Source organism: Sander vitreus, chromosome 10 (genome assembly GCF_031162955.1).
Source record: "Sander vitreus isolate 19-12246 chromosome 10, sanVit1, whole genome shotgun sequence".
Taxonomy (NCBI): Eukaryota; Metazoa; Chordata; class Actinopteri; order Perciformes; family Percidae; genus Sander; species Sander vitreus.
This window is the reverse complement of record NC_135864.1, coordinates 23,019,550-23,037,013: the sequence shown is the minus strand read 5'-3', so window position 1 is coordinate 23,037,013 and position 17,464 is coordinate 23,019,550. Positions and strand designations below refer to the sequence as shown.

Here is a 17,464-nt window from a genome sequence, read left to right as displayed (position 1 = left end):
AGGCTACACAACAGGAACATGATGCTGCAATAGCACTCCGCTTCTTTCGGCCTATTGTCAGTTAGCATTAGCAACATCCTCTGTAGTTTCCATAGACTGTAAATAATATCGGCTAGCCTAGCCTACTATGTTTCTCATGTTGGCCGTGAGGAGTTCAATAAACTACACAAACACAGGAAATATTATTTATCATTACTGATAAAGTCATTTGTGGGTACCTTTCCTGCTCTTACATCTCATTTCATTCTTGAGTCAGTCACCAACATCTGCATCTGCACCTTTGATTCATGATTTTAATAACACTATACATTAACTGATTATTATAAAAAAAAATACATGTCATTGAATGATTTGCAAGCACTGTTGACAATTTAAGGACAATCTGTCCTGTTGCTGGTAAAGAAACATTTCATTTCTCGAGGTGCCCATTCAGAATGAGTCCCTAAGATTTTAATTGGACATCGAGACTGTCCGTCTGTGAGCTGTTGACCATGTGATCCTCAGGGTGGTCCAGGGTCCAGTGTCCAGGCCCCTCGGCCTTGGGACGGCCTGCCTGAGAACATAAGGCTCGCAGAGTCACTGAACTTCCTAAAACCATTTCTTATAGACCTGATTTCATGTGATGATATCTCGTATTGCTTTTTATTTTTATTTATTTCATTTTACTTATTGATTTTATTGCTTTTTTAACCCTTTTATTTGTCATGTTTTTTATTTGACTCCTCTCCAGTATGTTTTGCGTCTTTTGTCTTCTTCTGTTTAGATCTCTGCCGTAAACTCTGTTTTTAAAAGAGCTATATAAATGAAGTTAATATAATTATTTAGTCAGGTCTTGTATCGGTTGCTATAGAGATCAGTGTATTTGTACAGGGGTTTTCCTGGTTGATGTGAGCAAATGTGACAGACTGGCTTCACTGCTGCCTCCCAGTGGTTCATAGAACTTTCTAAAATATGACTTCTAATGCAATATCTCAGGGATTAGGATGGGTTGACTTCATATGAATGAATTGTGTCTTTTTGAACTAAAATGCCAAACCTTCTCAATGGCCGGCTTTTCTCTTGTGATGATTAACTCTTCACCTTTATGTGTGACAGTCAGGGCAGGATCTTTGGGCATTGGACAGTTGATTAGATTACACAAGAAAGAGCTGTAGGAAGTTGTTATAGAAATGTTTCACTATTGTGACATGTCATGGTGCAAATACAAGGAAATAACTGCTACAGATATGTGTTGACTGTGATGTTGGCCTCTGAAATATGTCATAGATTATGTAAAGAAAAAACTCTTCTGATCACCTGGATGAATCTCCTTCTCCCCTTTCAAATAAAGAGGTCTCAAACCACACTGTGTGGAGAGGCCACTCGGATTTTATTCTGGATATGAACATAGATTTTCATGAGGGTATCAGCCTCCCTGATGCAACACACGTGAACCCTGGTTACATCCGTGGTTGTATGGGTTACATCATGACCTTCACATCATGCCCACTGCGTGCAGCTGCCCTCTTCTGTTCCTGATCACAAAAAGAAAAAGGCAGCAGAGAGGTGTTTAGTTTGTACAAGAGGCACTTTTAATATCTTATAGTTGTCATATTCTTAATTACATGCGTGCCTTCATGTAATAAACAGCTCTAGAATGCGCAGTTAACTGTTTAAAAAACATTCAGGCAGTACACACGCAGCCCGATGTGGGGTCCTTCAGCGCTGCCTTTTGCAACATGTGTTGGATAATTCTGGAAGAAACTCCAACAATTCCCTTCTATTCAGTCCGACGACAAGCATCCGCAGCTCGGCCTGGACCCGCCGCCTGAAACCCGCACCTACCGCAACTCAGCCCTATTGTTCACACAGCTGGCCAACAGTAACCCTAGCCAGGGACTCTTTATTCATACCACACCTTTTATTAATAAACTTAGCTAGCCTGCTGCTAGTTAGCCCGCTGTTAGCTTTCTCTTAGCCTGCTTGCTGTTAGCCGACTTGTCAAAAATGTTGGGTGTCGCCAGAAGCGTTTCCAGAACTCTAACGCCGACACGGACCTGTGTCACCAGGAACGTGTCCTCCATGCTGAAGAAGGTGAGTTACAAACTTAACTCGTGTGTATTATTGTAACAGTGTTTATCATACTGTAGTTATAGAGGCAGCCGGCTAGCTTGGCATGCTAACCGTGTTACCACCGTCCGCTCCTTGTTCACATTGACAGTGACACCAGGTGTTCAGGTAACGTTAACTAAATTGGACGCGTTACCTGTCGCGTGTCTGGTTAAACTGCACAACACGATGCGTTTAGAGATGTAATGTATTTATAGAATAGATTGAATTAATAATTAGAGTGATGTGAGATAGTGGCTCCCTGTGACCTTCATGAGGACATGCTGCAGCATTATAACGCATCCCAATAAGTTTTATTAGCTTAACTTCACGTTACTGATCCACTCTTGTGTTCTCAACGTTAGTCATGTGGTACAGGAGCTAATGTGTCTACAGTGTACCACCTACAGATTTAAATGTGTATTAGGCATTTACTCTGAGAAAGCTCTTTTTTTTTGTAATATAAATTCTTGGCATAAAATTACAGGAGAAAAAGTGAGCTGTTATGTTGCCTGAGCTCATTGCTCTCAGACATTTGGAAACGTCTGTTAACTGTTGTCTGGTTTGTGCACAGGCATGCTGGAGCGGCGGCTTCCAGCCAGATGCTCTCAGAGCTCTGTCCAGGAGGGAGTATGCGTGAGTATCCACACTACACCCAACTGTCCTGTAGAAATGGATAATGGACAAATAGTAGTTGGCTTACATCACCATAAGCAGTGTCAAAGATCCAATCACTTAAAAAAAAAAAAACTTAGTTTCTCACTAAGGAGTGCCAAATGGTTACTTAAAAAATATCCTGTGAAGTAATTCTAGTCAAACTTGTATGATGCATTCATAATAATAACGATCATAACTGTGTGTAGGTCGGAGGCCATCAAGGGCTCTGTCATTGGGATTGACCTGGGAACCACCAACTCGTGTGTCGCAGTCATGGAGGGGAAACAGGCCAAGGTGAGGATGAGCAGACACCTAACCGTATGTCCACATGGGAGCTTTTCATCCTCGTATGGTAAGGTGGAAAGCTCAATGTCCTGGGGCCAGTATACTCCTCAGGAGCTCCAGGTTCAGACCCTGTTCTCTCTGCTCCTGACTCGCTACAGTCAAGGATTCCCCCTTGAGTTTGTGCTCCACCTCTGTTTGTTTCGGTTTGTGTCGGTTTGTTTGCTTAAACATCCTTTTCAGTGTAACTGAATTGCAGAACTTGCATTATTTGCGTAAGAAAATTGGATTTTGTGGCAAACTTAGGTGTTTGGAGAATGTTAGTCCAAACAAGTCAAACTAGTTCTGACATGCTCTTAATTTTCATTAAGGACAGTCTTATATAGGGTTACTAGTTTTCAGTTTAGTTGAATGGAAAAAGGATCTGTTTTAGAGATGCACCAATTACAACTTTCTTGGCCGATTCCGATTTTCTTTGAGTTAGGCCAGCTGATACCGATTTTAGCCGATTCCATTTTTTCTAACCTCTTTACAGCACACACAAATATTTATTTTCTATCTTTTCTTTAATAGAACATTTTGCATAGAACATTTTTTGAACAGATAATGGATCACTATAAAATAGAACTATATAAATGATTCGTGGTGTGGGAAATTCACACACATCTAAAGTGCAATGTTAGAACCATTTCCTTCTTTTCACATCCAATATCCAACTAAAAAAAATGTGTTTTTGGTGTCGTCCCTCCACGCCCTACTTTTTCCTTGCAGGTGTTGCATATTGCAAACTTGTTATCTTCTGCAAACACGCTGAAGAATTTCCAAACAGCTGACATGTTGCAGATTAATTCACGAGGTTCCCTACATTTCTTCACACCACGAGCGGGTACGCGCGACACACGGCGGAAAAGTTGAGAGAAAGGAAAAAGAGACTGCTGTCACGTCCGTGTGTGCGTGCGTCCTTGAGAACTGTAACTCGTATAACTTATGTTGTCAGTTAATTGTAGCATTGACCGGCATGAAATCGGCATATGTCAGACTGACCTGCCGGTCATGGCCGAGCACGTGAAAACCGGCCAATTCCGGTCACCGGCCAGTCTATAGGTGCATCTCTAATCTGTTTGTTAAACATGGTGATTTTTTTGATTCATTTAAAGCAACATTGTGCAACTTGCCCCGTTCAGTTTTAGAGTGTAATTCACATCTACACTGCTGTCTTAAATACCAAGCTCTCGCCAGCTCTCTAAGCCAAAGCTCCTGTGCTAGCGGGGTAAACGGGGACACTCCCCCGGTGCTCAGTGAGCCAGCCTGGCAGCATGCCTAACAAAGACAAGAAATGAGACAGTCGAATAGTGCGTCAGTCAGGGTGGATGAACAGGCTGAAGTTTGAAGTAAAGTATTTGTCTTTGCCTCTCAGGTGTTGGAGAATGCCGAGGGAGCCAGGACGACTCCTTCAGTCATCGCCTTCACAGCAGATGGGGAGCGTCTGGTGGGCATGCCCGCCAAACGCCAGTCTGTCACCAACCCTCAGAACACACTGTTTGCCACGAAGAGGCTGATCGGACGCCGCTTTGACGACCCCGAGGTCCAGAAAGACCTGTGAGTGCATCTTTGGGTCTATTTAAAGAATTCTGCATTAATGAATGTACTTATTTCAATGGATGGTAGGGGTGGAACGGTACACAGAAGTCACGATTCGGTTCATACCTCGGTATTTCGTCTGATAGATACCGGGCACTGGTGCCCTATTGGCACCGGATTTTAACATGCCCCGTTAACATGAACAGAATTGCGTTGCCTTTATCTTTTCATGGCAAACGTGCATGTTTGGAAAGCGGTCGCACAACAGCTGAAATGGCATACTCCTTCATAGTATCCTTCAACAAAGGAGGAATGTAGCACATTATGGATGTAAAAGCAGTTATAATTAGCCTATGTGACAATAAAATTTGTATTGGTTAAAATCAACAAATAATCATGATAATTAATCGTGATCAATATATTGATCAAAATAAACGTGATTATCATTTTGGCCATAATCGTGCAGCCCTACCGGCGGGTCCTCTAACTGTTAGAGGACCCGCCATAGGCTAGGCTACTCGTCCTCAGTGCTGCTAGCTCGGACTCACTCACTGGACCGTCGACCTGACAAAAAACTGCATGTAGGCGGAGCTCGGGAGCTTCAGAGCTAAGGCGGGGCTACAGATTAGGTGTCCCTAAAGAAACGCTTATCTAACAGTAGTTTCGCATTACATTAATTAATTTGCACGCAAGTTTTATTTATTTTTATACCGTGTATTCTCCGTGTAAATTCATGTACCGAGACGCCCGTACCGTTTCGGTTCAATACGAATACATGAACCGTTCCACCCCTAATGGATGGTAATCAATCTCGCCACTTGCGTATTTGTAGTGGAGGAAACATTGTACACTTTAAAGACCTCCTTCAGGAGCCTTTCATGGCGTAGATGTTTTCTTATTTCATTGTTTTCTAGATAACTAAAAACAGAGGAAACAGATTTTAGACAGACTGAACAAGTCAACTGATTCATCAACTGGACTCATCAGACCAAGTGAAATGATTTATTTATTTTTTTTCTTTCATTAACAGGAAGAACGTCCCCTTCAAGATTGTGCGTGCATCTAACGGAGATGCTTGGGTGGAGGCTCATGGGAAAATGTACTCCCCCAGCCAGGCTGGAGCCTTCGTCCTGATGAAGATGAAGGAGACTGCAGGTATGACTGAACCTGCACTGGAGGGAAACTTACTATCTTTTATATATATATATATATATATATATATATATATATATATATATATATATATATAAATTAAACACACACATTAGATTGGTAATGATTTGATATTTGTGTTGCAGAGAACTATCTGGGAACCAAAGTGAAGAACGCTGTGGTCACTGTACCGGCCTACTTCAACGACTCTCAGAGACAGGTACGCGCACACACACAGGCACGCACGTACGGCTCATGCCCCTAATGGGCCAGTGTGTAGTCCGTCTGATTGCAGATCACTAAACTAACTGATTACATGAACACTAAAACAATCCGATAAGAAGATGGGGTTCAGTTTCTGAGTTTGAGAGCTATTATAAGGAAACATCGGTCCACCTAACAGCTGCAGTGGCCTGTGGTTGCCAGAGGTTGTAATCACAGAGTTGTGGATGTGCTGGAAGATGGATTCAAGTAAAAAATAAAAGTAATGTTGTGATTAAATGTTGCTTTTAGAAGTTTGCAGCTGTCATTGCATTTATGTAATATTTGTGAATATTTTGTGTGTGTGTAAGGTTATCACAGGAAGTCTACCATCTTTGGCATTTTGCACCATTTTTGCCTTCATAGAAAAGTGTTGAAGAAGCCGTCACCTCTGTCGTTACTGTAGCCTTTCTAGAAGTGTTGACAAAATGTTGGCTTGCCAGCACCTCACAACATTCCCAATGTGTGATTTCTTTAGGCTACCAAAGATGCTGGTCAGATCGCTGGTCTGAACGTCCTGCGTGTGATCAATGAGCCAACAGCGGCTGCGCTGGCCTACGGCCTGGAAAAAACCCAGGATAAAATGTGGGTAGAGAAGGACTAGCACTACCCTGTATAATGCTACTTTGCACAGGGAAACACTGAAAGTGTCCGCTGTTATATTCAGTTTTGGTTTGCCTGTGTTATTAAACTGCCTTGTGTCTGTTTCCAGTATTGCTGTGTATGATCTGGGTGGAGGTACGTTTGATATCTCAGTCCTGGAGATCCAGAAGGGAGTGTTTGAGGTGAAGTCCACCAACGGTGACACCTTCCTGGGGGGAGAGGACTTTGACCATCACCTCCTCCAACACATTGTTAAGGAGTTCAAGAGAGAGGTACATAATGAAAGTATTCATCTCTAGAGAAGCTTCTCGGCTGTAGTTGAGGATTTCATGAGTGTTGTCTTGTCTCTTCAGTCTGGCGTGGATCTGTTGAAAGACAACATGGCTCTTCAGAGAGTCCGCGAAGCGGCTGAGAAGGCCAAGTGTGAGCTGTCCTCTTCACTGCAGGTACACGCAACGCCCTCAGCATCCCTGATACAACAGTTGACCAGTCCAAATTAAGCATACACCAGAGGGTTTGAGTTAACGTGGGCGTCTGTCGTGCCAATAATGACGTTAAATCACTCCCTCTAGGTTGATGTTGCCATGATACAACAATGGTTATTAACAACATGAAATATATTATCATACTGTGTGTATATTGTGGAGCAATTCTCACTCAAAATAATTATTAATTAAATATCTGGTCCCTCCCCGTTTAGTCAGTCAGCCAGCCAACTTGAGCTAGCGTTGGCTTTGTAGAGATGGTGGGATTTTGCAAAGTGAATAAATCCCATAACATAGAAACACTAAGCTGCTTTGTTGTAACTAAGATATCTGCTTTAAAAAAGAATATTTGCATCGACAGATTTAGCTCCTGTATGTCGACATTCTTCATACTAGTACAGTGCCCGTTTAAAATAAAAAATGGAACGGGCCAGTTGCTTGGCCTGTGGTATTGCTGGTTGTAGAATTCTCCAAAACCAAATTGTACCCCAAAATTACCTACAGAAGGACCCCAAACCACTTCATATGCAACTCCACTGTATAGCCTACTACTGACTTACTGGTTTACCTGACACTGAACGTGGCAGATTCAGAATGTAATCACAAAATATCACAATGACAATGTGGAGTAATCAGACATTAGCCTCATGGACTCATGGCAGTGCGGAGTGATATTACTCCAACTCTGAGCGAACACTCTGCTCCTCACCACGGGGCTCTCAGGTGCTGCGAGCAAATCACTCCGCCCAAGTAGCAGTGCTTCGCCTTCTGATAATATAGTTCCCAGTATGTATACAGTTAGAAGATGGCTGTGTCTCATGTGACCTTGTTATTTGTACACGCTGTGACTATACAAATCACAACATGTAAATAGGAAAATGTTGGCATTATTTTGTCACTTATTGAGAGAGATTCCTTTTAAGGCATAGAGTACAACTGTTAATTTGGGCAAATTATTTGTAGCCTAACTCCTTGAATGGTATGAGGATTTCAGTTAAGAGCAGTGGTCAGTAAATGTATACTTCTAGGCTATTTATGCATTCAGTCGGTCCACGATTGTCTTCCACGCTTTCTCTCGCAGTTTCATTACAGCGGCCGTGTTTCTTATTTTACAAATAGGCTATCTGATGTGTTTCACTTCATCATACATCCATAAGAAGCTGCCACTCACTCTGTGTAAAGTATGCACAATGCGTATTCTCCATTTTAGCATCAGTAAATCTATGATCGACATCGCAGTCTGTTAAAGAAAGCGGTGAACTTGCATGTATCCAAATTTCTTCATCCTGGCTCAACCTCCTCGGCCTGACTTTGCCGTTATAAAACCCACAAAACCAGGGTGCACAGATTAGACTAGGTCAAACCTCGCTTCATCATTTATCCTGGATTTATAAATACTGCTTTTGTGAAATAGCCCCCAGTTCAGGGAGAGAGTGTGTTGCACACATTAAGATCTCATCTGAACAGATTTCTGTCATTCAAACAACTCTGAATAGTAGTTTAAAACTTTTACAGCAAACTTAATCACATCTAGGGTTTTATTCGGGCTCAAGTCCATAAATACAGTTCATGGATACGGGCACAAAGACGAACTAAAGGCTTCGTTAGCAACGTTGGCTTCGGTTAGCTGTTAGCTCCGGTTAACTCCATTATAAAGATGAGTTGGAGCGGAGACTGGCGCCGAGAGGGTGAACAGCCAGACTCTGATGACTGGGGAGCCGGTCTGAGGTAGGAAAGATCCTGGTTATGGAGGGCTTTGTGGGTGAGGAGGAGCACTTCAAACTGGATGCGTTGGGGAACAGGGAGCCAGTGGAGATTCTGGACCACGGGGTGATGTGGTCAATGGGAGCAGGTGTGGGGGAGGAGGCAAAGTTGATTTAGGGCGTCTGCAGATGACCCATAGAGGACTCTGGGTGTGATGAAAGCGTGCATCAGTTTGGGCAGCAGAGAAGGTGGGCGGAGACTGGCGGTGTTTCTGAGGTGGAAGAAGGCCGTTCTGGTGATTTGTAAGGGAGAACATTTCCACTCGGTACTGATAAATACTGTATGTAAGATCAAGAAGACTCCTTTAGCAGCGCTGAGGTTTTGCAAATCGACAGGAAATGATGATGATGTACCTCAGTCTCCGTCTTGAGACCTTTTTTGTTCCATTTTTAAAGTGGTTTATTCTCTCCTCCAGACTGACATCAACCTTCCCTACCTGACCATGGACGCCTCTGGCCCCAAACACCTCAACATGAAGCTGACCCGTTCTCAGTTTGAAGGCATCGTGGCTGATCTGATCCGGCGCACCGTGGCTCCCTGTCAGAAGGCCTTGCAGGACGCTGAGGTGTCCAAGGGAGACATCGGAGAGGTGCTGCTGGTCGGAGGCATGAGCCGTATGCCCAAGGTACACAGCAGCCGATCGGTCCCACCGTGCAACAACACGCAGACATGAAACATGAAACAAGATGTAGACACGCAACAAACATGAAGACACGCAAGTACACGCAGACACGCAACAACACTGTCTGTGAAGCATCGGCCTGCTCGTTGGGGATGCTGCACACACTTTAAGCCACGCGACATTTGAACTTTTTTGTTTTCATCATGTAAACCAACTGGACTTTTATTTAAATAATAGTAATACAAAATAGTAAACCTTTGTTGTTGAAAGACCTTTACTCAACCAGTTTAACTCTCTGCAGGTTCAACAAACGGTTCAGGACCTGTTCGGCCGCGCTCCCAGCAAGTCCGTCAACCCTGACGAGGCCGTTGCCATAGGAGCAGCCATCCAGGGTGGAGTTTTGGCCGGTGATGTCACCGATGTGCTGCTGTTGGATGTCACACCCCTGTCTCTGGGTATCGAGACCCTGGGCGGAGTCTTCACCAAACTCATCAACCGGAACACCACCATCCCCACCAAGAAGAGCCAGGTACTGCACCCTGAGGCTGGGACTGTGTGTGTTTTTGTGTTTGTGTGAAAGCTGCTTCCGGGTGTAAAGGCGTCCCTCTGTCCCCCTGCAGGTGTTCTCCACGGCGGCGGACGGACAGACGCAGGTGGAGATCAAGGTGTGTCAGGGAGAGAGGGAGATGGCAGCAGACAACAAGGTGCTGGGTCAGTTCACTCTGGTGGGAATCCCCCCTGCCCCCCGCGGCGTCCCTCAGGTTGAGGTCACCTTTGACATTGACGCCAACGGCATCGTCCACGTCTCGGCCAAGGACAAGGGGACGGGCCGAGAGCAGCAGAGTAGGTGTCCTGCTGAATGCTAATACAAGGAGCTGCAGGGCTCCTCCAGTGGCATTTCTTTAATATCTAATTGTACATTAAAAACAGGAATCTATTTATTATTAAATGGAGAAACTTTAAAACAGTAAATAAATACCTAATTTGTTTAATGCATTAATGAATTCCTCAATAAAAAAGCATTTATAGATCTAGATTTGAAATGCAGTTTAACAGAAATTAATAATTGTATTAAGAATAGTTGTTAATGAGGCATTTTAAAGGGCAAATGCTTTTCTCATTTTAAAATCTGTTTCCTCGCTGCCGTTCCAATTCTGAATTTGATTTGTAAAGCCTCTTTAGCCTCTGGGTGACACTTGTGCTGGTTGGGTAAAACAATGCAAAGCATTGCATGGAAACAGGCTCTCTGATTGGTCCTATAAGTACAGTCAATAATAATAATAATGTTCCCATAACAAAGCGCTGAATATGTGGCTTTAATTCAATGGTTTATTACTAATGAAATTGGTTTTCAAACGGTGTTTTAGGACCCTGGCTCTATGTCGGTGTTATCCATGAGTTTGACGTGTTGAGCGTCTCTGTGCACTCTCCTCAGTTGTGATCCAGTCATCAGGAGGGCTCAGCAAAGACGACATCGAGAACATGATCAAGAATGCTGAGAAGTACGCAGAGGAGGACCGGAGGAGAAAGGTAAAGCCTGGCAGCACACTGACTCATGTCTTGAGTCTTGAGTTTCTGAGTTTCTCACTCTAACGCTCGTTTTCTGTTGCACAGGACCGCGTGGAGGCCGTCAACATGGCCGAAGGCATTGTCCATGACACCGAATCCAAGATGGAGGAGTTCAAGGACCAGCTTCCTGCTGATGAGGTAAAACTGATCTTTATTTTATCAATTTCCAGTTGTGCTAACCCTTGCTTCATGAAATAATTGATTGTTGAAATGATGTGTGGTAACCATATCATGACGGGGAATAGAATATAAAATGTCTGCTGTGCTATTATTATTTGTATTGTTGTTGTGGGTGCTTTACTGATTCATGTTTCCTCTCAGTGCACCAAGCTCAAGGAGGAGATCTCGAAGGTCAGGGATCTTCTGGCCAACAAGGACTCCGAAACGGGAGAGAACATCAAGCAGGCGGCCACCAGCCTGCAGCAGGCCTCACTCAAACTCTTCGAAATGGCCTACAAGAAGGTAGGAACACTCCCACTGAGGAAATGTGACGCAAAAACATATTCCAGGTCTGTCATTTCCTAATTATTTCTGAGGAAGCTTCCTGTAGAGAACGTTGTTATTTGGTACTGGATCATGGTAAATCGGTGTTATTGTTATTAAGGGCTGAAACTTTAGGGCCGATCACATGGTCTGTTTAAAGCCGCTGAGCTTTATTTCACTTTGTTTACAACATTGTGTTTATTAAGTATTCAAATTAAGACATTACTGAAACGGAGCAGCACTGTCCGCGGTGCTGAAACGCAGCTTCTCGGTGGATAATGCAGTGTGGAAATGTCGACATTTTGTCAAGCAGCTGAGCCAACAGTTGATTGGTCCATTTGCAGTGAGCGGCTCTTTAAAGGGTAGTTTAGTTTTTTTTCAACTTCGGCCCTATTTTCCATGTTTTGGTGTCTTAAGTGACTAATGTGAACAACTATCTTTGAAATTGGTGTAAATTGGTCCTGTATTAAGCGAGAACGCTGTAACCAGCAGCCGTGAACTGGGCTGCAATAGACACTAACTGAAGCTGCACAGTTGCCCTATAACTTACAATGTAGCTGGTTTCACGGACTGTCGACTGCAGCGGTCTTGCTTTGTACCGTACCAAAAAAATACATACATACATACATACAGCAGCCTCATGTCACTCTTCTTTCAGTGTTTTCTTTTAGTTTCAACTTTCTGTTATGGTGTGGAGGGGGCAAGGGGAGCGTGATTTACGAAAACGTCAGTCTTCTGATCCCACAGCCCGTTGCTTTTGAAGCCTTGCATCACCACACAGCCAGTGTACCGTACCGTCTTTCATGAGTTCACCCGGAACTCCTAGACAGCATGTTTAGTTAGGTCTGTTTCTCTCTGCCGTTGTTGTTGTTTCACAAAGAACCGGCCTGGTGAAAGTTAACTGATGTTATAGAGGTCCGTTAAAACCAGCGCTATCAGAGCACACGTTAGGTTGTGATAAACGGCAGAGAGAAATAGACTCACTTGCGGTTTGGGAGTTCCAGGTGAAGTCGTGAAAGCCGCCGCCGTAGATGTATGGTAAAGCCAGAAGCTGAATGCGGTCAAGCCGTACAGGGAGATGAGGGGCTATTCACTGTTTTCCCCGTGCTGGTCGGTGTTCTTCAGCATTTAGCGGCAGACTAGAACATTTGTTACGTTAGGCGTATATACTGCCCCCGTTGGGTCCGGAAGGATTGCATCCCCCGCTACCTGGGGAAAAATGAGGGGGGGTGTAACGGTTTATGTGCATAAAGCACAAGGGTTTATGGCTGTAAAAATAAAGTGTGAGCAGCTTCATGCCTGATGCTTATGTCCAACATGTTCCTGCAGATGGCAGCAGAGCGGGACGGCAGCGGCGGCGGCTCCAGCTCATCAGATGGGGAGAAGAAAGAAGGCCAGCAGTAGAGCTTTGCACCAGAGTCACTGGGTTTCCATGACAACGGAGGGCCGTCTGGACTGGCTGGATCTCAGTCATTCTCACTATAATATATTATTCTACTGTGTTTTGGCAGTAAATCCTCTAGAGAAAAGATAAATGTCAATGTTCAATGATATATCCTGTATGTAATTTAAATGTCATGTATGTTTATTTTTACAAAGCTGTAAGGTAGTAAAGGTTTTTTTTTTTTGTCTATAACATGATGTAGGTTTCATCACCTACTCCGTCTACGCAATGGAATCGATCTTAGCCATCTTGTTGTAACAGTGCGCTCAGAATAGCTTGGCGGTGGGACGTTTCAGAATGAAAGTCTTTAAAATATGTTGAACTTTTTATGTCAGAATCTTGTCCCGAGTTCATTCTAGAGAAGCACTGCGCAACTGAATATTTAATTTCCTCACCTTCACTCTTTGAAATCTGTAACAATGCATCTGAAGCACTATTTGTTCCTATTGCTTATGTCCTCTGGGTTTTTTTTAAACAGGCCAGAGTAGTACTGAGTAACGGGGGGGGGTGACGGAGTATAAATACAGCTGTCTATGTGAGGGTCATATTTGATGTAAAAGAACGTAAGGACTTGATCTGTGAGATGGCCCATCTTAAAGTTCTTTGCATCCTCTTTTGCAGCATTCATCCCAAACAGCAGAGTTTGTAAATTGTAAACCACATGTCGACTACAGTCACACTAGAAATCTGTGGATGTGGAAATTGCGCAATAGAGGATGAGATCTTAATTCTCATGTGAGAGCGATAGCAGGACCAGTTGGCGTTCAACAAACTAGTACAGGACTACAAGTTGATTATGAGCCAAGCTGTGTCATTTCTCTCACAAGCGGCCATAAACTGCTCTGTATGACGTGACCTTTGCTACATGCCTGCCATATAGTGATACAGGCCTGCTCTTTATGTGATGGGAGAACTGAGGCCGCGTTTTGAAGTGAAATTGGGGGGGTTGTTGAGATAACTTGCTGTTTTTCTAATAAAAATCTGAAATATGACATTGGTTTGACCACTGTGCCTAAGTACAGCCTCATTGTCAACTCTTCCACCTAACTGTTACAGTATTTAAACGTGGGATAAGAGCCTTCACCCCTATTTAACCAAGGAAAGATGTCTGTGTTCTATCTCAAATAAGTTTCACATCTGTGAAGCTAAATGATTAGAATACAGCCCCACATTGCAGACTGAAGTTGCCAAAGGAAATGAGGATATAAATTATAATCCCACTCAGAGTAAATGTGTTGCAACATTAAGTGTGTCAACCTTATTAGCATGTTCTTAGATGTAGAGTTTTCTGCCAAGTCTTCGTCATTAGGTATAAGATCTGGAATGGTAAACATTATTACTGACAGGACTAAAAGTGCATATAATCCTGCCATACTATACATAAAATTGAAAATGATCATACTGATCACATAATGTACCTACAGTACCAATACATCTTCATAAAAATATTGTGCATCTTAATCTGTAGGCTGAGTCCTTAGCAGCGGCCCGGGCTGCGGAAGTGTGAAGAAGAGACAACTTTAGAAAAAATAACCTGTGTGGGTTAAAAGGTGTCAAACTACGAGTGAATTAGTTATGAGCAAGACCTCACTTTAGAACGGGGAACATGAGTGAGAGCTGCATATTTATTAAGGGAGAATGACTACCACCTTATAAGGCCCATACTGAGCAAGGTATATTAGGATCGTTATTCATGTACAACAACTTCCTTATTTACTATTGATAAGCAGTACTTTTGAGGGAAAACTCTTAGGTTATGGATGGAATATGGTCACGCAGAATTAGGGCTTTAATACGTGCTTTTAAATGACTAGTTTACTATGACTACTAACAGTAATGTGTACCTTCATATAAAGTGTTACCCTTAACATTTACTGTTGATGTTTTGTGAAGCTGAAATTTCTTCTGTGCATGTTCATTGACTGCTTTGTTATTCCTGGCTATACAAATGGAGTTGTCTATTTTTTAGGTCAAAGTTGCCTCATAGTCATGTGATCCACTAACTTGCAGGTACCACTTTCAAAACTCCCAACATCTGATGATTGATTCTCAGCTGCTGAAAAGTGCTGCATTTTACAGCTGATTGTGTTCTGAATGCATCAACAGGTAAACTTCTCAACAGGTCCCTGCTTATACCTCATTACCACATGCAAATAATGTAGCTTGACAAAAAATAAGGGTGACAAAATGTTCATTATGTAGGAATACATACGTAACTTTCAAGTCTTTATTAGTAGAATTCATAGTGAAATGAAAGAAAAAGAAATTAATTGCCTGCTCAAAAAGTGGATATTATTATTATTATTATTACAGTGCTGCATATACGTTACCTACACATGGCATTGCATTGTGGCTTTGTTATGTATTAACAAGAATAAACTAAAAAAATGCATTAATAAACCAAAATCGGAAATGCAAGATGCGTTACCACCAGTAGCAATTTTTTAAATAGCTCTTAAGTGTGTAAGAAGGATTGTATTTAAATGAAATAGTTTGCCATTTTTGGGAATACGCATATTAGCTTTTTATTGTTTGCAAGAAGATTGATACCAATCTCATATCTGTCCGTTAGCATAGCTTAGCTTAGCATAAAGACTTTAAGCAAGAAGAAACTGTCCAAATGTAAAAAAAAAACCCAAAAAAAACCCACCTACCAGTTCCTCTAAAGGTCATTAAATAACATTAAAAACTGAAGTGTAAAAACAACAAGTTGGGGTTTAACAGAGGGTTATGTGCTGGACGATTTCTTGGCCGAGAGCAGTGACTTCCTGAAGTCTGTAAACCGGCTGAGTCTTTGGACAGCTATGACACAGTCAGATATAAGAGTGATATTTCGCAAAATGTTGAACTATTCCTTTAAGTTACTTTTAATTGCACTAATCATATTCCTCATTGTTTTGTGTCCAGCGAGATGAAACTGTCACCAAGCGCATGAAGCTCCCGAACGAAGAGGAGAAGGACGTGACTGTGACTGGCAGCAGGAGGAAGGTGCAGGCTGCGACATTATCGGAGAGCACCTCTGGGAGCAACACCCAGACGTCCTGGAGGACGACAACTGCTAACAGCTCCTGTGTTGCAGTAGGAGAAAAAAAAAAACACTGAACTGAGTAATTGTAATTGTAATTTATTTATTTGAACAGGGACAGTGCACAAAAAACATTAATAGATGTCTTGTGCCAGGTTGTAGCAAATTGATGATTTTACAGTATACAATACAGATACATAAAGTCATAAAAATCTACAGACATTATTGTTCCCCCAATCCCACCCCAAAAAACACACTGTAATGTAGCTCATCAATTCACTGGTGGGATCAAGTCTGCTTTGTTAACAACCAATGCTTTGATAAGGGTGAAAATGAGTGCAAGTTAGTGCATGAGATTAGCTCTGTAGGAAGAGTATTCCACTGATTTATAGCCACAAAGGAGAATGATGTCCTCCCAAATTGCATTGCGGAAGACTACATTCGCCCCTTGTGGCTGATCTAGTTACCCATGTTGTTTTTTTCAGAGCAGAGTGTAACAGATCTTTTCAGAGGAGGAGCAGAAGCATTATGAATTATTTAAAAAAAATAAATAAAATGAAGCAAACAGTTGAGTGAAATATAACATTTTCAAGATTTAGCATGTCATATTTAGTGAGAATATGACAGTGACGGTAATGACGTGGCTTTTTGTCATGGATCTTGAGGGCACTTTTATATAATGATTCAAGTGGACTTAGGGCTGTTTTACATGCCTGAGACCAACTTGAAATACAATATAAAAATGTGGAATAATCATTGTCTGGCCACAGCGGTTGAAGTGGACCCACACAAGCAGTGGGCAGACGACAGAACAGCTTGTTGTAGATAAACAACATGCCACCCATGAAGCTTAGTACACTTGAATACTTTGAAAGAGCTTTTTTCTGAGACTGAAGCCTTTTGATGATTGACTTTGTACAATGACTCTCTCCCAGGCGCAACATATTCTTACATTTTTACATGTTAAACCATATCATAATGTTCCCTTGGACGTTTTCTGCTTAAATCAGGGATGATGCCCGTCATGTTCAAAGGGAAGCAGAAGATTTCATAAGCTTTCAGCAGTGGGTGTTGAGGACGTATACTGTACACAGCAGTTTAATACTGCCCCAGACATCTTCCCAATCCTAGTCTAGTGCATGTAGCTCTCCTAAAGTTGCTGTACCAAAAGTATATCCTCATTTGATATCACGAATAACATTATTCAGAAGACTACCATCACTTGATCTTTCAGCATGTTTAACGTGATTCATCTCGGCCCACTGTTTGTTTTTAATCTGTGTGTGGCCTTTTTGGACTCTCATCTATCTTTTTTTTGGTTAGGAAGCAGAGTTTCCTAATGGTTGAAATTTGCTGATACAGGACACCTATCTGCAAAGTGTTTAGTATCACTTTCACAGTTTAGAGTAAGAAAGCATATCTGAGATAGGAATAAGCAGAGTAAAGCA

General features: G+C 42.4%; 1 protein-coding gene across 1 annotated transcript; it reads left to right on the top strand.

The window, feature by feature from the left end:
• The first annotated feature begins 1,706 nt into the window (after window positions 1-1,706).
• Window positions 1,707-13,983, top strand: hspa9 (heat shock protein 9). The gene is made up of 16 exons (XM_078260976.1): window positions 1,707-2,073; window positions 2,663-2,724; window positions 2,952-3,039; window positions 4,445-4,626; window positions 5,639-5,763; window positions 5,907-5,980; window positions 6,500-6,606; window positions 6,734-6,896; window positions 6,978-7,070; window positions 9,289-9,498; window positions 9,797-10,024; window positions 10,116-10,338; window positions 10,931-11,025; window positions 11,110-11,202; window positions 11,386-11,526; window positions 12,877-13,983. Exons 1-16 carry the CDS (start codon window positions 1,987-1,989, stop codon window positions 12,949-12,951), a joined length of 2,046 nt encoding a protein of 681 aa, XP_078117102.1. The 5' UTR covers window positions 1,707-1,986; the 3' UTR covers window positions 12,952-13,983.
• The last annotated feature ends 3,481 nt before the right edge of the window (window positions 13,984-17,464 follow it).